The sequence below is a fragment of the Danio aesculapii genome, chromosome 17 (genome assembly GCF_903798145.1).
Source record: "Danio aesculapii chromosome 17, fDanAes4.1, whole genome shotgun sequence".
In the NCBI taxonomy this organism is placed as follows: domain Eukaryota; kingdom Metazoa; phylum Chordata; class Actinopteri; order Cypriniformes; family Danionidae; genus Danio; species Danio aesculapii.
Genome location: NC_079451.1, coordinates 47,304,447 through 47,330,815, shown reverse-complemented (window position 1 = coordinate 47,330,815; position 26,369 = coordinate 47,304,447). Strand labels below are relative to the sequence as shown.

General features: G+C 38.2%; 1 protein-coding gene across 1 annotated transcript; it reads left to right on the top strand.

Annotated features, from left to right (window-relative positions):
• Nucleotides 1-26,369, top strand: fndc4b (fibronectin type III domain containing 4b). Its single transcript, XM_056476529.1, has 6 exons — nt 1-549; nt 14,481-14,596; nt 14,734-14,938; nt 17,672-17,761; nt 19,567-19,703; nt 25,561-26,369. Exons 1-6 carry the CDS (start codon nt 477-479, stop codon nt 25,600-25,602), a joined length of 663 nt encoding a protein of 220 aa, XP_056332504.1. The 5' UTR covers nt 1-476; the 3' UTR covers nt 25,603-26,369.

Here is a 26,369-nt window from a genome sequence, read left to right as displayed (position 1 = left end):
GCTGAGAAGAATCAATGAGTAACTGGCCACCTGTGGGTCATGTGAACGCGATGCGGAGCCGCTGATTTATTGGTATTCTTAAAGCGTCTTACACGAGCGCATAAAATAAGTGAGGGAAAAGGCGCGCGCGCGAGCTCAATGATGTGATGGACGTCCGTACGCGCGCATTCTTCAGTTTACGCGAATGTAACTGGTGGCGAGGCTGACGACTTCTGTGGTGAAGCTTATTTGGGGGGTTTAAATACAAAGGTGATTCCTCAAGCGCGCAATTTACTCATTAAACGCCGCGCTTTCCAGTTGATGCTGCGGATTTCGATGGCAACATCACATTGAGGTGCATTGCGAGCACGCTGGTTGTCTTCTCCCTCAGCTGTGCTTTAGAAAACACGCGCGAATGATGATAATAATGTAACAGTTGGAGGATGTCGGGTTACTTTTCTTCGGAAATTGGAGTCGCCCTTTTGGATTAACTCGATATGATTCAGCTAGTCACTTTTATGAGCCTCGGTCTGTGTTTGTTTGGATGCCACATCTGCTTTGCAGGGGCGAGTAAGTAACTTATTTCAATTCCGTCAGTAATGAGTCTTACATTTGTACTGTGTGTGTTTGTTTATTCATGTTTGGGTGCGAAAAGACCCCCCTCTCAGCGCTTTGGGTGTATGACGATACACAGTAAACGCGTTCCATTCCCGTTCCATTCCATTCAAAAAGCGAATTCGTCATAATTCGAATACTTACCGATGTTCTGGTCACCATGACTACAGTCTATAAGCATAGGAGCTGTGTTATATAATCCTGTTTAATGTAAACCCTTCTCGAGCCAGCGGAGGAGGACATTAAGGAGATTGCCTTTACTCTGTTAGTCGTTGTCTTTGATTTAATGGCCCAATAGATAGTGCTGAGAGAGTGAGCTGAGATGCAGCATGTCAGATCATGGCATTAAAGTGTCTGTGCTATAGACAATGACATATTGTATATTATAAAGGGGGAAGGAATCTTTACCTGCTGCCTTCGGTGTGGTAAATTGAATGCATTATGTTTTAAAACATCTGTCTATAATATCTAATACATGAAACAGCTTGTTTTTATCACCTAAAATTAATATATTGCAGTCATTCGTGTAAGATTTGAGCATTTTGCACACCATTCAGTGCACTAAATGTCATTTAACCCTCTGGAATTATGTATTTAGGAGTCACACTTGTTTTTTATTAAATTAATTATCTCTATATCATGCCATTTTATTGACATTTTTGGTGTTTTGAGGTAGTTTCATGTTCTTATATGAATTTAATTTCTATATAAGTTGAATAAACATGAAGTAAATCCATTTACTAATTAGTTTATGTTAATGTAGGAATTTCAATGAAATTTTATGTATTTAAAATCAGTTAAATGTGACAGATTAATGTCACTTTGTAGAAAAAAGGTATGGTGGTATTCCAGTGACCGAGAACAGTGTTTCAGATATAAATACATTCATTGGGATTAGGGAAAACTTCTTTAAAAAGTTGTTGTTTCTCTGGATTTGCCATTAACAGGTAGGTGTTTGAGTAAAATGTTTATTTGTGCATGTATGTGCTGAAAATTACAGTAGTTCACTATAAAATATTCCACGTTTCCCAACCTTAAATATTGGGAAAAATAGTCAGAGGTTTAGTAAATGTCATTATGGTTTATAGTTATACAAATGATATTTGTTTTACCCAGAGCTGTGTATTTAGAGATCAGCATCAATGCAAAAATTTCAGCAGTGCCAAAGATTTGTATTATTTTCACACCGGAATACAGAAAGTTTCCCATAATCTATTTAAACAGCAAAATTCTATAGACATATATAGCTCTTATTTGATTTGTGTGTTTGTCTGTTTTTATGCTTATGTTGTTTTACAGTTTTCATTTCTTTTCATAGTTTGTCATATGAACTGCCCAAAAATGTCCTGAATTTTATGATTTTTCATGTTTTGACCACAAATACTGTGAGTTTTTCAGTTTTTAAATCAGGTCTGCATTGTATGTGTGTGTGTGTGTGTGTGTGTGTGTGTGTGTGTGTGTGTGTGTGTGTATACCTTGTATTCCTTACACTGCAAGGACTAAACATCCCCACAAGTATAGCAATACCAGTAAATTTGGAGCATTATTTTGGTCTTATGACGTTTTACAGTTTCCTTTCTTTTAATGGCTAATTTGTCATATGAACTGCCCAGAAATGTCCTGAGTTAAATGATTTTTAAAAATATTTTGACCACAAATACTGTGAGCTTTTCAGTTTTTAAATCAGGTCCACATTGTGTATGTGTACTTTGTATTCCTTACACTGCGAGGACCAAATGTCCCCACAAGTATAGCAATTCCAGTAAATTTTTGACCTTGTGGGAACATGTATCTGGTCTTCTGATATTTTACAGTTTTACTTACTTTTTAATAACCCAAAAATATCCTGAATGATGATTTTTCATATTTTGTCCACAAACACTGAGGTTTTCTTTTTTTTAAATCAGGCCTGGATTATGTGTGTGTGTGTGTGTGTGTGTGTGTGTGTGTGTGTGTATATATACCTTGTATTCCTTACACTTTGAGGACCAAATGTCCCCACAAGCATAACAATTCCAGTAAATTTTGACCTTGTGGGTACATTATTTTGGTCTTATGATGTTTTACTGTTTCCTTTCTCTTTCATGGCTAATAAACTGCCAAAAAATGTCCAGAATTATATGATTTTTTTATTTTCGTTACAAATACTGTGACCTTTTCAGTTTTCAAATCAGGCCTAGATTGTATGTGTGTGTACCTTGTAGTCCTTACACAGCGAGGACCAAAAGTCCCCACAACTATAGCAATACCAGTCAAATTTGACCTTGTGGGAACATTTGTATTTGGTCTTATGATGTTTTACAGTTTTCCTTTATTTTTCATGGCCAATTTGTCATATGAACTGCCCAAAATGTCCTGAATTATATGATTTTTCATGTTTTGACCACAAATACCGTGAGTTTTTCAGTTTTTAAATCAGGTCCACATTGTGTGTGTCTGTGTGTGTGTGTGTGTGTGTGTGTGTGTGTGTGTGTGTGTGTACTTTGTATTCCTTACACTGCGAGGACCAAATGTCCCCACAAGTATAGCAATATCAGTAAATTTTGACCTTGTGGGGGATTTATTTGGTCTTTTGATGTTTTAGTTTTACTTTCTCTTTCATGGCTAATTTGTCGTATAAACTGCCCAAAAATGTCTTAAATTATTTGATTTTTCATAATTTGACCACAAATACTGTAAGCTTTTAAGTTTTTAAATCAGGTCCACATTGTATGTGTGTGTGTGTGTGTGTGTGTGTGTGTGTGTGTGTGTGTGTGTGTGTGTACCTTATATTCCTTACACTGTGAGGACCAAATGTCCCCACAAGTATATTAATATCAGTAAATTTTGACCTTGTGGGAACATTTGTATTTAGTCTTATGATGTTTTACAGTTTTCCTTTATTTATCATGGCCAATTTGTCATATGAACTGCCCAAAATGTCCTGAATTATATGATTTTTCATGTTTTGACCACAAATACTGTGAGCTTTTCAGTTTTTAAATCAGGTCCACATTGTGTGTGTCTGTGTGTGTGTGTACTTTGTATTCCTTACACTGCGAGGACCAAATGTCCCCACAAGTATAGCAATATCAGTAAATTTTGACCTTGTGGGAAGATTTATTTGGTCTTTTGATGTTTTAGTTTTACTTTCTCTTTCATGGCTAATTTGTCATATGAGCTGCCCAAAAATGTCTTAAATTATTTGATTTTTCATAATTTGACCACAAATACTGTAAGCTTTTAAGTTTTTAAATCAGGTCCACATTGTATGTGTGTGTGTGTGTACCTTATATTCCTTACACTGCGAGGACCAAATGTCCCCACAAGTATAGCAATATCAGTAAATTTTGACCTTGTGGGAACTTTTTTTTGGTCCAAATGAAGAAAATAAATACATTTTGATCATGTAAAAATGCAGTGATTTCTGTGAGGGTTGGGTTCAGGGGTAGGGTTGGGAGAATACAGGGTTCTTCCTGGGTTAAAAGTGGTCTTCTTGGTGGCTGGACCAGCATACTTTCTGTACAGCATAAATACTGAAATCAATATTTTTATTCCTTGTTATTATAGACATGTAGGCCTGTCACAATAATCAATATATCGACGTATGCAATACATGGACATGACTTCAATCATTTTGGAGATGCAATATATATCGTCCATCATGTTTACATAAAATTAAATGTCTTCAACATTTTAGCTGATTGCGCAGCGTCTGTAATCTCCATTGGAGACGTCAGTGTGTTCAGGGTTCAACTCTTTTACAAACAATGCTTACTAACAGGTAAAGAAAAGGTGAATTTTCACATCCAAATGAACTCCACTTCCATAAAAGTGACAAATATATAAACATTATATAAACACAGACATAAATTGGACTTAAAATAACAATAATAACACTATCGCAATCATTTCTATGACAATATATCGCACAACAAAAATGACATATTTTGACAGGCCTAGACAAACAGTCTATACAGTATAATAACATTAGGTCTATGGGAAGTCCCCATAAAGATAGCTGAGCAAGTGTGCGAGTTTACTCAAGATGATGAGTAAAGGGGAAGGAGAGTAACATTAATTTTGGGTGAAACACATAAGCAAACACACAATATCAACAAGTGAGGAACAAAATACCAAGACTAAATGCAATAAAGTGAGTTTATTTACAAAGATAGTGATAATAATAAATGCAAAAATATGATAATAATTAATGCAAAAATATGTATATAGAAAGAACATTAAATATTTACAAGAATATATTGAAATTACAGACAACAAATGGGACACAAGATGTTTGAACAGATAGATGGGAGAGTTGGAGAGATGAGACGCGGGCGGCGTCCAAACAATAGAAATAAAGTAAACAAAACAATCTATTGGCCCAACATCTACCCTAACTATCCAAAAGAAAAATACAGCAGTTATTGAAAAGAAATCTTCGCGTCTATTATGCACTACCTAACCTACTCTAATAAAAGTACAGTGGGTGGAGCACGCCCCTTACCTAGTGTGTCTAACAACAGTGAAACTCCAAAACTACGTGTGCACAATGTATGTCGCGCGACATTCTTACCTGTCCCACTCTCCAACCTCAGATGCGCAAAACACTGACGACAGACAAATGGAGAACAGACAAATAACAACGGACATACACCAAATTGTAACACACAGAAAACGGACAGCAAATTTCACTGATACACTACATAACACAGAAATTCAGGAGCCTCTCTAGTAGCGTCCTGTCACTACTTTTATGCCACGGTGGCAGCGGCTGGATTGGAGAACGTGGGTGACGTCAGGGGGGAAACAGCAAACAGCTGGGCAGCGGTAGCCAATCGGAGCCCACTGTATAGATGGAAGCGGGAGAGAGAGGAAGGAGAGCGAGCGAGCACAGAGAGAGAGAGACTAGCGAGGAAAAATAATAATAACACCACAAAGGAATGTACAGGAACGTAACACTTTTCCAAAAACATCAATTTTCGTGCCATACTGAAAAAATCTTTTCTGCAAAATGGTGGCAACCAATTTATTTGGGTGGAATTTAAACAAACATATTAAATTTAATAATGTTCAACTTAATTTGTTTAAATTCAGCCTGAATAAATTGCTTACAACCACTTAACTTAAAGGGCTCATAGTTTACCTCTTTTTTATGATTTAATATTAATATTATGGTTCTTCTGAGTGTGCCAGTTTAGGTTCAGTTCAAAACACAATTCAGATTTTTTTATTATAATGTGTTAAAAAGTGTCATGTTGGGGGCGTGTCCACAGTTCGCTGATTTATGGGTGTGTTGCTTCACATGTAGACTAGTTTCGGCTTCCCGCCCAACGTAACAAGGGGGCGGGGCCATGAACGCTCTGCGTTTGCAACAGTCTGACAGGCAGACGGAGGAGAGAGAGGGTCATACATGTACGACTCGGACACAGACCAAGCAGAGAGTACAAAATCATTTGTGTCTTTGTACAGTTTTACAGCCAACTGTGTGCTAGTTTCAAGTGCCGAGCTTGTACACAGAAACTAATAACCACGCACACTGAATTAACTTTGACTGAGGCACCGGATGCGCCCCTCGAAGCTGCGACACGGCACACCAGACACTCTCTGTGGCGCACCAGAAACATGAAGTGTCTCGAATCGTCGCGCCACGCATTTCTGAATTTTAAACATAGGTTTCTGCAGCGGTCCGCGGCGCCCAGCCGTCGCCGTGAGTGTACCCTAATAGAAACCTATCCCAGGTAGCAAAGAATTCTGGCCCAGATTTGGCATAAATCTGGCACAGCAGGCATTTATCCGGCACTGGCATACAGCATGTGGGCCAAACTTGGCCCTGGTTTGGCAGAGGTGGCACCGTCTTTAAGGTGGCAAACAATACTCGGGCCAAAAGTAAAATGTAGTATTTGGCCCAGATGTTAATACTTGATATGTGGGCCATGTAAGTTTGGCCTGTCCTGACCCACATTTAAAATAAATTTTTATTATTTTAAAATAAAGAAAGAAATTCTACCAATCAGGTCACTTTGAGAAAAAAGCTCACTCATAGCAAGTCTAAAGTGCAATGATTTATGGGTTTATCAATTTCATTGCAGTCGTGACACACCAACATATCTGGCCCATTTTAAGCTCAGTTATGGGTTACTAACTCGGCTGAGACTTGGCCCAGATATGGTCCGTGTTTGGCCCTTGTCTGGAAGCCAGATATGGTCCAGTCATGTACCGTAATTCACTGCGGCATGTGGGCCAAGCAAAAGCTGATTGTGTGGGCCAGAGCTGGGCCAGAGATATTTTGCTATGTGGGATGTTTAGAATTCTAAAACGCATGCTAGTTAAGATCACAGGGAGCTTCTGAGATCGTGAGAAATGCAAATGGCTGAAGTATAAGGTAGACTGAATGAGAAGTACACATGTTTGCAAACCTACCTAAAGATACAACCAATAACTCCGATTAGAGCGATAATGTGGAGAATATTGCTCTTGTGTTGAGCCCAATGAGCCTTGCATCTAAAAATAGAGCTAGCGTGTTCCTTTAGTGATATTGCTTCGACTCACGCTGAAAATGGCGGACGTGAATAACAAACTGAGGATATGATGACGCGCCTGTCAATCAATATTGGTGGGCGGGGGGGACCACTCTCCTACGTAAAGTAGCGGTCGATTTGAAAACCGCTCCAATTGGTCCACCGTTTTTTATGTTGTTAAATTGAAAAAAAGCACTGGGTGTGTTTATATCACCCCAATATGACAGTCTATACACCATACATGCACATATGTCTGTCCAAACAGCTTGAAAAGTAGATTTTTTACCATAGGTGCCCTTTAAAAATTGTAAACCCAAGGAATCGTCTTTTGAATCATTTTTTTTCAGTGATATATATCGATGAAGTTGCAATTTTTACAAATTTTTAAAACATATTTAAAGAGGACTGAGCGACACCAGAGGCTTACAGCATGCGCAGACACTGCCAAAGCTGTAATTACATCCAACTTCAGTTAATTGAAAGACTGGCAGCTCCTTGCACGCACTTCTTCTTAATTAGGCGGTTTTACCAGAAACGATAGCACTGATGTATGCTCATCAAGCATTGACCTTGGCACACCGCATTGAGATGAATTTCTCTTTTGTCGGCAAATAACAAGATAAAAGCATGAGTGGGGTTACTCATCATCTGACGCAATGTTTGCTGTCCTGCTGAGCTCTGTGAACGTGTCTCCTCCTGCCAGACCAGCCGTCCGGGACTGAATTATTTACAATGGGCTGTTTGACTTTGAAATGGAGACAGAGTTTGGTTTTGGTTAAATAGTGCATGTTACAGAAGGGCTTTATTAGAGCACTACTGTGCAAAAAAGTGAATCTTTAAGCCTGCTTTTTCAAAAAATGTGCAGGTTCACAAAAAAGGTGTTCAGGAGAGACCTTTCAATTGAATTCAGCACATTTTTAGTTCATTATCAGCAATTTATCAGCACTTTTTCTTTGCTGCTGGATGTAACATTTGCAAAGAGAAGGTTGATATATGCTGGTTTATGCATACGTAAGTCATCCTGATCACTGAATGGCATTTAATCTTCCTATATATGCATGAGCTCTGGTTAGAAAAGCACACTTAAGAAAATAAATAAAAACGGCAGTGTCATTGATGTGCATGTGGATTTTTAAGAACTTTAGTTGGTTAAATTTCATACAGTTTTATATTAATTACAAGAAATCATTGGATGTCGGTCAGTGTATCTTTTGGTCATTGGATTTTCATTTTAGAAACAGATATTGAAAATGAAAAACGAGTTGTTTTTTGATTTTCGTTTTACAATTAACAAATGAAAATTAAATTCAAAGCATTTTTTGATTTTTGTTTTTTTTAGAATTTTAAAACGAAAAATCAAAAAACAACTCGTTTTTCATTTTCATGATGAAAAACTACATTCAAAAGTGATTTGACTTTAATTTTTTATTTTGAATAACAAAAACTAAAATCACCAGAAAACAAAAACGAATAAACACTTGTTTTTTAAATTCCGAAACCAGATAGGCAGACGCATTTACGATGACGCTATGCTGTCACACACAGGCTAGCCTACTATTATTTTTTTTTCCACTTAATAATATTATAAAGGGTATTTTCTTGTTATAACTGTGTTTTGTTAGGACATATTTCCTCATTAAGACAACATATTTCTCATATTAGGGCCGGTTATAGGCTACATATTTATTTTTAGTTAGCATGTTTTAAATGAAACAACCTTTATTTTGACATTACATGCAAGCATTAGGTTAATTTACTAAACACTTTTCTGAAAAGAATGTTTTAATATTGTTAAAACCATAATACTTCCACTTCCCGAAGTTTTACCACCAATCATTTCAGGTGAGGGAGGCATTAACACAGTTGTTTGTTACGCAGATTTCAATAAATCATAATATTTAAAAATAAAAATTAACAATTAATTTTATCTGAAAGGAAGCATGCTGCACACTGATAACACCCTGATAACCATCCCATGTCTTCTAAAAAACGGACTATCACTAAGCTTGCAGATGAGTTGTGTGCGGGTCTATGCATGATTTCATATAGCCAAGTGCAAATATAGCAGCAGATTTTTAATACATATATTGAAATTATTAAAAAATTGCCTACTGCTTTTTTATATATATATATATAAAACACAAAGAGATGAGGAATGATTCCAAATGAATGTCCAATGTTACTGTCACTCCTGAAGTGGAAGTGATTTTAACAATATATTTTATTTTCAGAAAACAAATAATGCATATGTCGTCAATTATGTTGTTTTTATATATCCGGCTTCAATGAGGAAAATATGTCTTAACAAAACACAGTTATAACAAGAAAATACCTTTTATAACATTATTAAGTGGAAAAAAATAATAGCCTATAGTAGGCTAGCCTGTGTAAGACAGCATTGCGTCATCGTAAATGCGTTTGCCTATCTGGTTTCGGAATTTAAAAATAAGTCTTTATTCGTTTTTGTTTTCTGGTAATTTTAGTTTTTGTTATTCAAAATAAAAAATGAAAATCAAATCACTTTGAATTTAGTTTTTCATCATGAAAATGAAAAAAGAGTCGTTTTATGATTTTCGTTTAAAATTCTAAAAAAACGAAAATCAAAAAATGCTTTGAATTTCAATTTTCGTTTTTTAATTGTAAAACGAAAATCAAAAAACAGCCCGTTTTTCATTTTTCAATATCTGTTTCTAAAATGAAAATCCAATGACCAGAAGATACACTGACCTATATCTTAAATGGAAAGTTTAATGCAATGGAAATTAATGACAGGTCTTACAAAAACCATTATTATAAGATATTATATGTATCGTTTCAGCATCGATATCGCAATGTGTGTGTCTGCAATAGTCACATCGCAGGATCTGCAATGTTGAAAGATTATAGTTGATCAGCACAATTTAGATTACATGAGATTTGTGAATAAGCATAACCATAACAGAGTAAATCTTTATCATTTGCATGTGTTTTCAATAATTTAAAGTATTCGGGCACAAAAATGTACAACATTTATAACATTTACAGTGACGACTATAGAGTGTTATTTTACATTTCATTATTCAATTTATGCACCTCAATACTGTTTCCATAAACCATAAAGCACTGTTTCTTTAACTTTTTTCTTTGCTCTATTACAAATATTCTTGCTTGCGTTTTGTTTACTACTTTTATACATGATTTACACCCTTACAAAATCCACCCAATCACTCTAAATGCACGATTTCCACCCATATATAGTGACTGTTTTAATATCTCCACTAACTTAACACCATTCAACAACAATAGTGAGATGCGATCCAGCGGTACATCCTTGATAAACTGTCCGATGTGCACTGCTCTCTGGGGTTTTGTGCTCAAAGCACCCGCGGACTGCTAGAGCTCAGACGTGCACATATACTAGAGCGCATGACAGAGTGTGGACGTGGATTGTGTTCATTCTAAAATGCAATTTTAAAACTAAGACGTATAAGTGTAAACCGGGCCTAAGTGTGTGTTTTTCATGAGCGGGTTACTGCGGCGAGGGCGGGGCGGAGGATCATGATGCAGACTCAGCATTGTGTTGTCTATCAGACATTGGTGATGGACGATGGCATAGTCTATCGACCCAACACTAATCTCCACCTATAAAAATATTATATAGGTTCCTATTTCCATTTAAGCACTGTTTTAATGACTGCATCCACGTGTTATCAGGTCAGTAATATTTTTTAATTAAATCTTATTAAGTATTTATTCATAAAATAAATTAAACTGCTAATTAAAATGAATAAATTTGTATAATCTGAAGTTGCATGCTTGGAAAATCAGTGTTATTTTTTCATTAAGATACAATTGTAGTTTTATTAATAGTTTCACAAATACAACATTTTAATCAAGTATGTTGTTATTTATGTTACTTTTTACTGCATTTACTAAACAGATTTTAGCAATAACACGATTAAAGCTTCTTCAAGAGTTCAGACTTAGATATTGCTTGATAATAATAGCAAGTTTAGCATGTTGTCCCGGGAGAGAACCCCGAGCTCGGAGATAATGAGCATGTAATGGAGTACGAGATCAGGTAGTTCTCGAGAGCTCCCGTGGAAAGGGGTGGATGGGGGTGGAGGGGGCAAAGATAAGATAAGGCAGTAGTTTTATACAGGCTACTTATAGTGAGTTCGGATTAATCTGATTGGCTTACTAATGATTATAGATGAGACTCCAGCTGCGATCAATCATATCACGTGCTCCTCTCAAAACTAGTTTGTGAAACTTCACCAAGTGCATTTGTTTGTTTATTCAGTTATTTTGGTCACACTTTACAATAGGATTTCATTAGTTAATGTATTTACTAACATGTACTAAGTATGAACAATAGGTGTACAGCATTTATTAATCATAATTCAACATTTATTAATAATACAAATGGACTTTTTTGTAAAGCACCTTTAAAATTAGCATCTCAAGGCATTTTACAGACAAATAAAATGTGCAGCAGTAAAAGATAATGTTATAAAATCCAAATTCATGCTTGTTAGCTTTTGATAATTCACTATGATGAGTTAGCATGAACTAACAATCAACTTTGTTTCCATTAAGTAACATAAACAAATATTGTAATAAATGTATTGTTCATTGTTTGTTTATGTTAGTAAATACGTTAACTAATATTAGCTTATTGTAAAGTGTTAGCATTATTTTCATATTAAGAATTTCTGCTGCATGCGTTTGAAACCAAACCCCACTGCATGTCCTTTTTTTGTCACACAGATTTTTTACATTAAAAAAAAGATTTAGCGATTCACCGATTTAGCAAAGCGCTGTGGATATTCACTCATTTTGACCAACATGCTTATCTCATTAATAGAGAAGAATTAAATTAGCATAACATCCCAGCAGAGTGAATCAGCTAAATACAGAAGTGTTGCATATTTATGAACTTCATCATTGTAGTTGTTCATTGAGCCGATGTCAATGTGATCCTTGGATGTCTTGGGAAAGCAGAGACAGAGCGAATCCATAAATACTACAAAGCATCTAAAAATACCCCTTGAAACATCTTCCTTTCGCATGCAACAGTACACCAGGAGACAGGGAACATTCTCAGAACATTGGCCAAGGTTCTCTCACAGTGATGATGAGCATTAACAAAATTGTCTTTAATGGTGTTTTAAAAATGTTAGCATGAAAAACTTTAGTTTTTTGCTTTATTTGGTTAATCTTAAAGGCTAGACAGAGTATAATAACCCCATCAATACAATAGGAATAATACTGATTACATACAGTGGGGGAAATAAGTATTCAGCATGTCACTATTTTTCTCAGAAACATATTCCTAAAGGTGCTGTTGACTTAAAATTTTCACCAGATGTTGGTAACAACCAAAAAATATGTATATGAAAAGAAAAAAAACTAGTTTACAAATAAAGTTCTGTGTAATACAATGACACAGGAACAAAGTATTGAACACATGAAGAAAGGGAGGCATAGAAAGGCAGTGAAAGCCCAGACAGCAGCTGAAATCTCTCAGTAGTTCTTCAGCAACCCTCTGCCCCTCCTCAGCGTAAAGGAATATCAGCTGCTTCAGTCCAACATCTACATTAGCAGGATTGAGAAGATGAAGCCAGGGTGGACATTTCAGCAAGACGATGATCCAAACACAGCCAAGGAAACTCTCTAATGCTTTCAGGAAAAGAAAATCAAGCTGTAGAATGGCCTAGCCAATCACCTGACTTGAATCCAATATGAAAACAAATTAAAGATCAGATCAAACGAGACCCACAGAACCATCAAGATTTTGACACTCTGTTGAAGTCTGTGAGAAACTCACACCTGAGCAATGCATGTGACTTCATTCTCCATATGAGAGGCGTCTTTAGGCTGCCATATACTCATACAGTTTAATTTATTACACAAGAAAAAAAATCAAGAAAGCACTGTTATATCACATACATACACGAATACAAAAAAAAAAAAAAGGAAAAATTATTTAAATCCATGGATGGTTTTTAAACGTTCTAGTCAGACGTTCATCAAACATTTTCATCAAAAAGCAGCAATACTGTCAAGAAAATTGAACGTTTTCTCATTTTACAATAAAATGTTGAGTGTTTTATCAAGGACAGCACACACTCTTAGTGCATATATTTGTTGGGAAACTTAAAAAAAACATGGTATTTATAAAGTTTAATAATTTATTAATTTATATATTTATTTTCCTTTGGCATATTCTCTATTTTACAGGTCACCACAGTATAATGAACCGCCAATTATTCCAGCATATGTTTTACGCAGCGGATGCCCTTCCAGCCGAAACCCAGTACTGGGAAACACCCATACACACTCATTCACACATACTGCGGACAATTTAGTTTATTCAATTCACCTGTACCGAATGTCTTTGGACTGTGTGGGAAACCCCAACATGGGTAGAACATGCAAACGCCACACAGAAACTCCAACACTCCCTGCCGGGCCTCGAACCAGCGACCTTCTTGTTGTAACGTGACAGTGCTAACCACTGAGCCACTAATTAGTTTTTCTAATAATTAATTTAATAATTTTTCTTCTCGTTTTAGTCAGGGTTGAATAGAGGAATGAACCACCAACTTATCCAGCATATGTTTTATACAGCGGATGCCCTTCCAGCCACAACCCAGTACTGGGAAACACCCATACACACTCATTCACGCACACACACACAAACTATGGACAATTTAGTTTAATTTATTCAATTCACCTGTACCGAATGTCTTTAGACTGGGGGAGAAACCAGAGCATCCAGAGGAAACTCCACACAGATATGCCCACTGGCCCAGCCGGGACTTGAACCAGCAACCTTCTTGCTGCAAGGCGACAGTGCTAACCACTGAGCTGCCATGCTGCCCCAATTTTTTTATTTATTTATTTTTTAGAAACTTCGCATATACAGGTCTAATCTGTATGAATGAATATGTTGCTGGGAAAAAATGTGTATTTCTGGACCTTGTACTTTGTGGGCAACAAATGTCCCCACAAGTATAGCACTACCTGTAAATTTTGAACTCAATATTTTGTCCCATCCCTATGAATGTAAAATAACACTGTATATTCTTCATTGCTGATCAAGTGTAATCCCAACTCAACATTGCAGATGTTGTGATGTGACTTGCGAATGCACATGTTGCGATATCGATGCTGAAACGATATATTGTGCAGGCCTACTATGCATGCAGCACACAAATGCTTGGCACATAAAACTTATTTAACTTCCCTGCAATATGAATATTTGATGTACTATTATCGTGATAACGATAATTTTGCAGTATGTTGTGCAGCCCTAATGTCAGTTTTAATCTACAGTTGTGTGTTGATGTGTGTTGTGCTTTTGCTGATGAATGATTCATGCTGGTGATTTGTGTTTCCCAGACCGCCCTGCTGCTCCTGTCAATGTCTCTGTTACTCACCTGCGGGCCGATTCGGCCACGGTGTCCTGGAATATTCCGGAGGGAGAGACCGTAATTGGCTTTGCCATCTCTCAGCAGGTCAGACAAAGTTATTACAATGAGCTCCAGCCCTGCAGGCTTTTATTATAATTGAAGAAGCCTGACATGTAATATCGGCAATAAATGTACAAGTGATGAATCCTCAAGTGTGAAATGTGTGTGTGTGTGTGTTCCAGCGTCAGGATGGGCTGATGCAACGTTTTATTCGTGAGGTCAACACGACCAGTCGTGCTTGTATACTGTGGGATTTGGATGAAGACACAGATTATATAATCCAGGTCCAGTCTGTGGGACTCTATGGAGAGAGTCTGGCCAGCAAAAAAATTCACTTCAGGACGCTTAAAAAGTCTGAACATTTTCAATCCACCATGATGGATCAAGGTAAACATGTCATACAGTGTCATTCACTTTGAAAAAAGCTGTAGGTCTGAACACTTTGTACAAATCTCCGCCTTCCAAAAAACTGATTGGCCAGCTGACCAAATGAATTGTGATTGGCCAATCACCTCTCAGAAATGTAACAGTAATTAACATAATATCAAGCTTTAGCTTCCAAGGATTCTAAACAAGTTGTAAACACTTTGGGCTCTATTTTAACGCACAAAGTCTAAAGTGCATGGTGCAAAAGCATTAAGGGCATGTCCACGTTTTCTATTTTATTTTACGGATGGCGCATGGTCTAACAGGGTTGTGCTTATTCTCTTGATGAGTTATGGGTGTGTTATGGGTGTGATCAGAGCCTTATCTTTCATTCCTTTTTAGATTCACTTGCGTCACGCCATGGCGCATTTGCTATTTAAATGGTGGACTTTGAATGTGGAAAAACTGAACACTTCACTAGCAAGAAAACTGTTAAATAGACCATCTGCAGTGCGAGGATAAGGAACGAGCCTCCTCCACGCGGCCTCTTTACTTTTTTCTTTACCCCTTTACTTTCGTAGAGTAAGGAAGCGGTGGAAACTCTCTCCACTGAAGACATCCATCAGCCTCCATATTTAATTTAGTTTGTTAAGCGCAAAGACTTGTTTTAAAGCTATTTCTAAAATCAGTTCTAATTTCCAGCAAAGGAATAAATGAACAATAATAATGAAGTGTGGTCAGAAAACTGAGTTATTCCAAACACACGTCCTGTTCTTATGCCCCATATAGTGATGCAGACGTCTCCAAAAGCAGACAGGTGGACAAATCTAAACTTGTATTCATTAAAACAAATATAAATATTCATATAATAAATAATACTGATAATAATAATAACATTATACAAATGTAAATTGTTATGAATAAACTGAAAAAAGCCCCCCGAGGTGAAGAAGTCATGGAGGCAGTGGCTTTTATATTTATGTTGAAAATAATATAGTTTTTCCCTTAAATTTGAATCCTTTAATTGTTTTCATATGTAAATGTACATCCTGTGTGTATTAAGCAATGTGTACGTGTGTTTTGAAGCCATGTATAGATGCCTAACGTGCTCTTTTAATTACAAAAACTCAGCATCATTGACTTTAGAGCAGCTTTTAGTTGGTCGATGGCGCAGTCTGTTTCAGTTCCTCAAAATAGCAACACACCAACAATGCGCCTTAACACACCTCCTGTTCAGACCAGCATGACCGCCCATGAGTCCACAAAGTGGCGCAAATGGATTTGCTATTTAAACAACGTGAAGCAAAATGTGAAAATGAAATCTGCGCTCTTATGAAATTAGCAACAAATCACGCCATACACGCCTTGCTCCTTATTGCTTCGGGTGTATGATATGGCCCAAAGAGTTAACCATAACAGTGTACCATCAGTTTAAGCACAAGTCAGATGATTGAACTGATCAGTCAGAAACAAACTTGCAAGCATTTGCAAAATGTTTGACTGTGATAATAGATAATTTTTCATTAATTTAATTTTGTGGAAGATTATTAGCTTTGCAGACCCATATAGAAACCTGAGACATGGGAAATCAGCAAATTGCATATATGACATACAAATTCATATTTGATTATAGCATTTGGTTTTAGATATATAAAATATCACATATGCAACATTCATTTCAAAGTATTGCAAAAATGTCCACTTACATATATACATTTTTATCAGCCATTGGAATTATGAATATGTACATACATGTTCAAACACAGATATAATCATATATGGATCGTATATAGACGTAGTATCCGTGACGTCACCCAAAGGTTTCTGAAGAGCGCAAATAAAGCTACAAGTGGGTGTGGCCAACCGTCACCATTTTGTTCGTGCGTAATCGCACCCTTGGCGGGATACTAAATAAGGGCAAAGAGGCGGAGAGTGAGCGGAGCTCCAGACACCTGCTGGCACTTTGCTTGGACCTGGCCATATCATCTGATAATTGTGGGAAATAATCCCAAAAGGCAATTGACTGTGTAAAGAAACATTAATTAACACAAAAATACCATGTATATGCCGAGTTCATCGGCTAATTAGCCGACAATATCAGGTGATGAGACAGCGAGCAACTACACCTAGCTGTCACTCAAGGGGCCACGCCCTTAATTATGCAGACTTAATATAACTTAATAAAACGAAACGCATGAGTTATAAAAAAATTCGTCCCCCTCACAGTTGTCATGAAGGTTAATCATGGCTATATGCACCAAAGCCATCTTTTGTACCAGGCTGTAAACATGTTTTTATCAGCTGTAAAAATGGCCAATTTCCCATTGCAGTCAGAAATGACCTGGATTTCCTGGAGCCAGCCCCCCAAGGCGAGTCGATGAATTGCAGTTTTAGTTACTTCCGTATTGGCTTCCCGAGGGAGAGCGGGAGGTTTCCGCTTTATATGTATATGTTAATATATGTTCATATGTACATGCTTGACCTGATTTGACCTGATCACTTCGCATTGGTTCAACTGACCAATCAGAACACTCTTATCAAAATGGGCGGAGCTTTGCAGAAAGCTGAACTCAAGTAGAGAATTTCAGACAGTGTAAATGACAGAGTGCTGCTGCAGAAATGCACATTGTGTGACAATTAACTCTAATCTAGTACATGCAATAAGAATAATATCCTCATAAAACCATCTCATATAGCCTCTGTAATGAATAACTTTCTCTTCAATTTTCTAACATGTGTTTTTTTTTTTATCAGATGACCCTGCCGTTGAGGGTTTAGACATTGCCAGACATCTTCAAACTGGAGAGATACTCATCATCATGACTGTACTACTAATGTGGGCAGGTAAAGGATTTTATTTAGCATTTAAAGAGCGCCTATTTTGCATTTAAAAAGGTCATATTTTGGTTTTAGAGGTCTCCAACAACATGCTGATATGCGCGCAAGGTCAAAAACACTTTCATGGTCTTATAATCTGCATTTATTTTTTACCTAATTATCCCAGCGACTCCCATATGAATCGTTCAGCGATTCATTTGTTCCCAAACCCCCTCCTTAGCGCGAAGCTAATCTGCGGTGATTGGTCCGATGACCCGGTCTGTTGCAATGGGTCGACTGCGTTCAGCATGAGACAGAGAGAAAAACCCACCACGGCTATGAAATAGCAGCCAGAGAGTATATGAGAGCCCAATGCAGGAATGCAATAAATACAGACCAACATATTGTTCTACTCTTAACCCTAACCCCAAGTAATAACAACGACACACGTTCAGTATTAATCCACACAGTGGCAAAAGTTAAACAATTTGAAAATTGACCGCGCCGCGTGTGAGGAACAGCTGATGGTGGCTATAGCAAAGACAAGCAGCAGAGGATCGCTAGTTCAGAAACGCATTTAAATCGGTAAAGAAAGAAGCGTGCGTCGCATTTTTAACACGGTTTTGGATGCGATATATGAACAGCCCCGTATACATTTAACCTGAGAGATACAGCACAAGCACTGATCTATAATCGATACGTAATTACAAGCCGCGCGGGGTGATTACAACTTATAACACACAATTACACACATTTTTTGCAAACTACAGAAAACGAGGCAACAATTTTAATGACACTTACATGTTATGATCCGGAGGAAGAGGAAACTGGTCCATATGAACTGTAACAGTTACTGACAAAGTCCCTGTCAAAGTCTGACAAAGTCCCATAGTCTATGCTACTCCTTCAATAGCAAACGGCCAGCAAATCCCATGCTGCAGTGTAGGTTATTGTATCAAAAATCTGAAAAATGACAGGAACAAACACAACATAAGATTGGCTATTGGTGTTGTTGTGAAAATGAACTTTAACAATTTATTCCCCGTCAGCCGAATCTCCATCTGTCAGTGATCGTCATCTTCTCGTCATGATCAGTCCCGTGATCCCCCGCGCCTCTGCTAGTGTGTGGAGAGAAAGCGCATGCACATTTTACGGGAACTGCAAGTACATATTTGGTGATGTACCGTGTCGACGTCAATACGATCTAACAAAAGATCCAAACCCAACTCGATTCGTTTATTCGACTCTGAGTCAATTAGTTCGCTAAAGAATCAATAGTTTTACACATGCTGCACTTTCAGATTTAAACCTATGGATGTTTTCATTCACTTAGAGCTGTGTTAAACACTCCATGGAAGGTAATTTTCAAAAACCCATAATAGAGGCTCTTTAAAGCCACAGTATGTACTTTTGGCCACTAGAGGGCGTATATTCACAACAAACAAAGGTGTATTTGGACGACGCTGTGACTAAGTGGAGTTGTGGTCTTCATCACATCCTCCAGGACTAAGTGTTTAGCACTTATTATCATGATGTATTATATGAAGCAAAGTAAGGCTGAAAGCTGTTAAAGTGAAACAAGAGCGCTGAAGCTATTGCTGATTTAAGAGCTAGGATACATTTAAATGCACATACAGGTAATCCTGTAACATCTGAATTCCTTTTACACTGAAATCTTTCCTGTAGTAAAAGCTTGTTGTTGTAGTTTTAAATGACCTCAGCAAAACTTTGCTCCTTTCAAACTCAATTGTGATGTTCAGATGATGGCAGATAGGGTTTAGTTTGAATTAAGCGTATCTGATCCAGTGAATCTGATGTGTGTCTCTGCGCAGCTGTGATTGTGCTCTTCTGTAAGCAGTACGATATTATCAAAGACAACGACTCCAACAACCACAGTAAAGAGAAGAGCAAGCCGCTGTCTGGACAGAGCACTCCAGAGTACCACAATGGAGGACTCCTGGGCAGCAAGGTAAAATACTGCATTGCATATACAGTTGAAGTCACAGTTATTAGCCATCCTGAATTATTAGCCCCGATATTGTCAAATATTTATGTTTTAACAGAAAGATTATTTTTTAACACATTTTCTAAACGTAATAGTTTTACTGACAAATTTCTAATAACTGATTTCTTTTATCTTTGGCATGATGACAGTACAGAATATTTTTCAAGACACTAGTATTCAGCTTAAAGTGACATTTAAAGGCTTTACTAGGTTAATTAGGCAAGTTAGGGTAATTAGGCAAGTCATTGTTCAAATTCAAGATTATCTTTATTTCTCTTGCGCTTTTACAATGTAGATTGTGTCAAAGCAGCTTAACACAGAAGTTCTAGTAAATTGAAACAGTGACTATGTTTAGAGATAAACAACAACATATTAGCATAATAAATAATCAAATGCCTGAACTTATGATGAGCATTAGTTTGATTAGTGTGTTGGTCTGGAGCTTCAGGTGTGTGTGTGTGAACCAACTCAGACTCATTCTGAGAACGTAGTCCCGGGGACGTTTCTGGAGACCGCAAAATACATCCCGGGAGGTACGTATTTTTGCAGTTTTTGTTTTCGCGAATCCGCGAGAGGCCGCTGTGCGCGCTTTTTCCCCGCGCCGTTTTCGCGTAAACCCGCTAGAGGCCGCTGTCGAACGACCTTCCGCCTGTCTGCCTGGATGACAGAATGATTGACCGTGCGACCGGCCAATCGGCTGACCCACCCTCCTCCATCCCTAAACCCAACCAACGACGATTCACAAAAGCCGTCCACAAAAAGAAAAGCCCTCGTCTGATTTTTACCACGTTTTCGGATTTTGACCACATTCTCACCCTGTGATGAACTTGTTCGCTTCATTTTTTGGATTTAGTTTTTGTTTTCTTACCTGATTTCTGGAACCGCTCTTCCCCGAACTCCAACCCGGTCGTCGTCATAGTCGTGGTCAGCCCCTCTCTGCGCCTCAAATCCGACAGAGTACACGAAAAGCTAACCGGACAAACTGGTTGCAGCGGGAAAGCCCTCCACACGGTTTGAGCGGGCGGCTGGCCGGCCGGCAAGCGCCGAAAGGAACGGCGTCACACCGCCCTGCAGCGTTTGCTTAAAAAAATGAAATGCAGCCGTACGTACCCCCGGCTACGTATTTCGCGGTCTCCAGAAACGTCCCCGGGACTACGTTCTCAGAATGAGCCTGGGTTGGTGTGAACACAATGATCGTCACACAGATAAAGCTGAGACAAAACTCAAAAATTAACCCAAACACAGCAAATCTACAACACAACAGCTGAAGAAGAAGAAAACACTAAACATCAAGGCGTTTAATAGTAAGACAAAGTCCAGAGCTCATCCTGACTGAAATGCAGAAATCTCTAAAACTCCTCCAGAATGATCTGAGAGATGGAGAAGCTTCATGAAATCAGGACTATAGGCATGATAAACGTGCATCTGCAGGATCTGAATCATAAGTTTGTCACCCATTGCTTCTCTATCTGAGCTTTATATTTGTGAAATAAATAACAAAACACTGTGAGATGTCATCTGATGTTGTTTATCTTCCAATTTTTAAGACCTGCCAAAGACCAGATTTTTTTCATGATGTCTTGATATGTAAAAGCCTGATATTCAATAGGGTGCTGTAACTTTTTCACTTGACACTTGATAATCTGCATATATTTGCATTCATTAATTTAGCAGACACAAAGCGACTGACAAATGAGGGATATGAGCTACTGGACTGCCTGCTGTGATATTTTTAATTAGCATCTGAACATGCTTTGTTATGCATTCAGCGGATATTCATTCAATATAATTGTTGTTGTGCATATTGATGCAGTTGCATGTAAATATGTCAACTTTTAGTTGCTTAAAGTAGAGATGTTAAAATCATATCTCATATTACTGTCTGTTAGTAATGAAAGTATTTTGATTTCTGTCATGTACAATTGTTAATTTAACAAGTGAATTGTCACTGATAGGATTTCAATGTGGATGCCATCTTGTGGTCAAATGTGGAAGTTCATTCAGCACAGGAACTCTCACAGGAGGAATGCATTATGGGCATTGGGTACCTCCACTTGAAACATTCATGAAATGAGAAATAGTTTCAGGGCAGTGCATGATTTTGTTCTTTGGCAACTGATTGATTGTTGAAAGACAGACGTTGCTAACAAAATGAAGGAAGACAGAAGAATGGACAAATTGAGAGCAGAAAGGAGATGCCCTGATCGCCAGATACAAATGACTGATAGCTCTGCCATAAAGGACTTATAGCTCTGCCATAAAGGACTGATAGCTCCACCCTAAAGGACTTATAGCTTCACCCAAAAGGACTTATCACTCCACCCTAAAGGACTGATAGCTCCACCCTAAAGGATTATAACTTCACCATAAATTACTGATAGCTCCACCTAAAGTACTTATAACTCCACCCTAAATGACTGATAGCTTCCCCCAAATGGCTTATAGCTACACCCTAAAGGGATAATATCTCCACCCTAAAGGACTTATAGCCACCCACTAAAAGACTTACAGCTCCACCCTAAATGACTGATAGCTTCGCCCTAAAAAACGTATAGCTCCACCCTAAGGACTGAGAGCTCTGCCCTAAAGGCCTTATCACTCCGCCCTAAATGAATGATAGCTTCACCCTAAATGGCTTATAGCTCCACCCTAAAGGACTAATATCTTGACCCTTAAGGACTTATAGCCCCGTCCTAAGGGACTTTTGGCTTCACGCTAAGGGACTGATAGCTCCATCCTAAAGGACTGATAGCTCCACCCTAAAGAACTTATAGCCCCGCCCTAAAAGACTTATAGCTCCACAGTAAAGGACTGATAGGCCCGCCGTAAAGCACTTATAGCTCCACTCTAGAGTACTGATAGCTCTGCCCTAAAGGACTTATAGCTCCACCCAAAAGGACCTATAGCTCCACCCTCAAGGACTGATAGCTCTGCCCTAAAGAACTTATAGTTCCACCCTAAAGGCCTTATAGCTCTACCCTAAATCACTGATAGCCCCTCCCTAAATGGCTTATAGCTCCACCCTAAATGACTGATAGCTCCACCCTAAAAAACTTATAGCTCCACCCTAAAGTACTTATAGCTCCATCCTAAAGGACTCATAGTTCCACCCTAAAGGCCTTATAGCTCTATCCTAAAGGACTCATAGTTCCACCCTAAAGGCCTTATCGCTCCGCCCTAAATGACTGATAGCCTGCCCTAAATGGCTTATAGCTCCACCCTAAATGACTGCATTTTGATTTCATGCGACTTTAAAAGAAAACCTATTACTGTGGTCACGTTATGTCAATCTTATTACAAGTCATAAATTGTTTCATTAAATGGAGTTAATAGCTAATAAAGTTCAATTGTATTTGTTTAACTAATGTTAACAGTGATAAATCTGTCTTTTTTTTCGCACTATTGATTTTAATGCATTAAATAACATTACTAATTACTAATATTACTAATCTTAACTATGCATTACTAATGAGACTTATAGTAAAGTGTTGCCCATTTTACCTTATAATCCTTTTGCAATTTAATTATCCTAAAACATTTGTTTGCCCTGAACTTGTATACACAATAAAGCAATACATAAAGTATTTTTGCTGCTTTTACCTGTGTATTTTTTATTTTATTTTTTGCAGCTTAGGTCAATATCATGATTGTTGCAGAATGTGAAGTGATAACAGAATTGAGGATCCAAATGCAGCATATTTTACACAAATAGACAGTCCAAGTAGAACCATAGCTTAAATTTGAGGGCAATCCAGAAGAGTAGTCGGGGTCACAGGCAAAGAGATCGGTACAGACGGCAAACATTCATTCATTCATTTTCTTTTCGGCTTAGTAACTTTATTAATCAGGGGTCGCCACAGCAGAATGAACCGCAAACTTATCTAGGATATGTTTTTTACGCAGGGGATACCCTTCCAGCTGCAACCCATCACTGGGAAACACCCATGCACTCTCATTCACACGCAAACACTACGGACAATTTAGCTTACCCAATTAATCTATAGCGCATATCTTTGGAGTGTAGGGGGAAACCGGAGCACCCGGAGGAAGCCCACGCCAACACGTGGAGAACATGCAAACTCCACACAGAAATACCAACTGGCCTAGCCAAGGCTCGAACTAGCGACCTTCTTGCTGTGAGGCGACAGCACTACCCACTGCGCCGCCCCGCCGCCCAAACGGCAAACAGCATCAACAAAAACAAGAAAAGACTAGAAATGTTACAGGCGAACAAGACTCAGCAAAGTGAATGTGTGTGTGTGTGAGAGAGGTGAATAAAAAGTCCAGGTAATCAGTCCATGAAGAGTTACCAGCTCTGTGTGTAATTACAGAGGATTGGGGAATCAGGAACTGGTGTGTGTGAGGTGCATGATTGTATTTGTAGTCCTGTTCAGTGACAGATGTGTGATTCCCCAACAATCTGCAAGGATTAGATCACTGGTGATCGTGATAGTGATTCATATTTGATTCATATTCAAGGTGATCATGATAGTGATTATTTGTCTTCAGCAAATAAATGCAACAGGAAAATAAAATGATACCACCATAAACCTACAATCGAAAAATTATTTTGCTGCTTGTCCAAACTATTTCTGTAAAATGAGCTTAAACGAGACAATTCTTGACATTTTGTTTAGTTTTTTGAAGTTAACTTAATCAATTTGTGTTGGGACAACCTGAATGCATTTTGTGGAACTCTAAATTTCAATGTACACTGTAAAAAATGCTGGGTTTCACACCGTACAATACCTTCATGTTGTCCCAACACAAATTGATTAAGCTACTTTTTAGTTTTTACAAATGTAAGTGGATTGAGCATAAAGCAATTAAGTTGTCCCCCAAAAAAACCCTCAAGAGTTGTGTTGATACAGCTCAAAAAAAAAAAAAAGGGATAGCATTTGGATCTGGATAGCATTTTTCAACCCAGGCTCATTCCGAAAAGGTAGTCCCGAGGACGTTTCTGGAGACCGCGAATTATGTAGCCGGAGGTACGTATGGCTGCATTTCGTTTTTTAAGCAAATGCTGCGGGGCGGTATGACGTTCCTTTTAGCGCTCGCCGGCTGACCGCTTACCTTCGTGTGGAGGGCTTTCCCGCCGCAACCAGTTTGTCCGGTTAGCTTGTCCTGTGCGTCGGTGGTCTCGAGAAGCAGAGAGGAGCTGACCACGATGACGACGACCAGGTTCGAGTCAGGGGAAGAGCAGTTCCAGAAATCAGGTAAGACTAAAACAGAATCTAAGAAATAAAGCAAAGAGGTTCATAACAAGGTGAGAATGTGGTAAAATCCGAAAACGTGGTAAAAAAAGAAAAAAAAAATCGGACGAGGGCTTTTCTTTTTCCGGACGGCTTTTGTAAATCGTTGGTTGGGTTTAGGGTGGGCGGGTCAATCGGTAAAACTGCTTGGGTTCGGGAAAGGAGGAGGGTGGGTCGGCCGGCTGATCATTCAGCCAGTCGGACAGACAGACGTTCATTCGACAGCGGCCTCTAGTGGGTTCACGCGAGAACAGCGCGGGCGCGAACGGCACTCGCGGGAGACGTCTGAGAAGCCAAAAAGGCACACACAGCGGCCTCTCACGGATTCGCGAAAACCAAAAACTGCAAAAACACATACCTCCCGGGACGTATTTCGCGGTCTCCAGAAACGTCCTCGGGACTACGTTTTCGGAATGACCCTGGGTTGGCATTTTTGGAGTGTAGCATAATTAAATTGAATAATAATTAAATTGAATAATAATTTAAAAAAAACAAAGATTTAAACAAATTCTCCTCAAAACTATTTTTTGCTAATCTCTGACCAAATTCTTTTTCTTTTTTTCCTCCAGTTTCAGAGGACGTCATCATCCGTCAGCATCATCAAGGTTTAACCACCATCACCATCATTATCATGATGAGCCTGGTCTGAGATCAGTCCATCAGGGATATCAGCAGATATTCAAGACAAGCGTTAAAGGCAATATTACCATGAACCTCTCAGTTCCTGATCAGGAACCAGTGACGGCTGTTCATTAGTACTGTATACTCCAATAAACTAAAATAACGTCCCGGACGATGAACAAAACCCCTGTAGCATCACTCAAATAATCTATCAGGAGGAGCTTTCGGTGCTATGAATATGATTGTGGAGTTGTGTCAATTAAGATCAATATTTAAAACGACTGCAAATCTGCCATTTCTCATCAATGCGTGTAAATGATGACAATAAATTCATTGTTAGCTACAGAATTGGCTGGATGCCATGAGTTATTCCTTTATAATCACAGTGAACTGTACATTAGTGGCTTGTTTTATTTTTTGTGTATTACCACTGTTATTAAATGCTTCATAATTGTGTAGTTGAACACTTGTGAGATCCAGTGCAAGAGTGTTTACGTTCATAAAAGCTGTTTTTTTTATTTGGAGCTTGTAAATTCAGTTATTAGATCACGTGTCTGTCCTGATATTGTAATGTGCACATTATTGCATATTTTATTGATAGTATTTTGTTCTCAGCGTGAGACGTTTGGGTTTTGTTATATACTGTAAATGATCTACATGTACAGTAGCTGTAGTTTTGGACTATAGATGAGGAATGTAGTTTTAAAAACTGTGAAGGCTAGAAGTCAAGTTTATTATTATTAATATTCTTATTCTC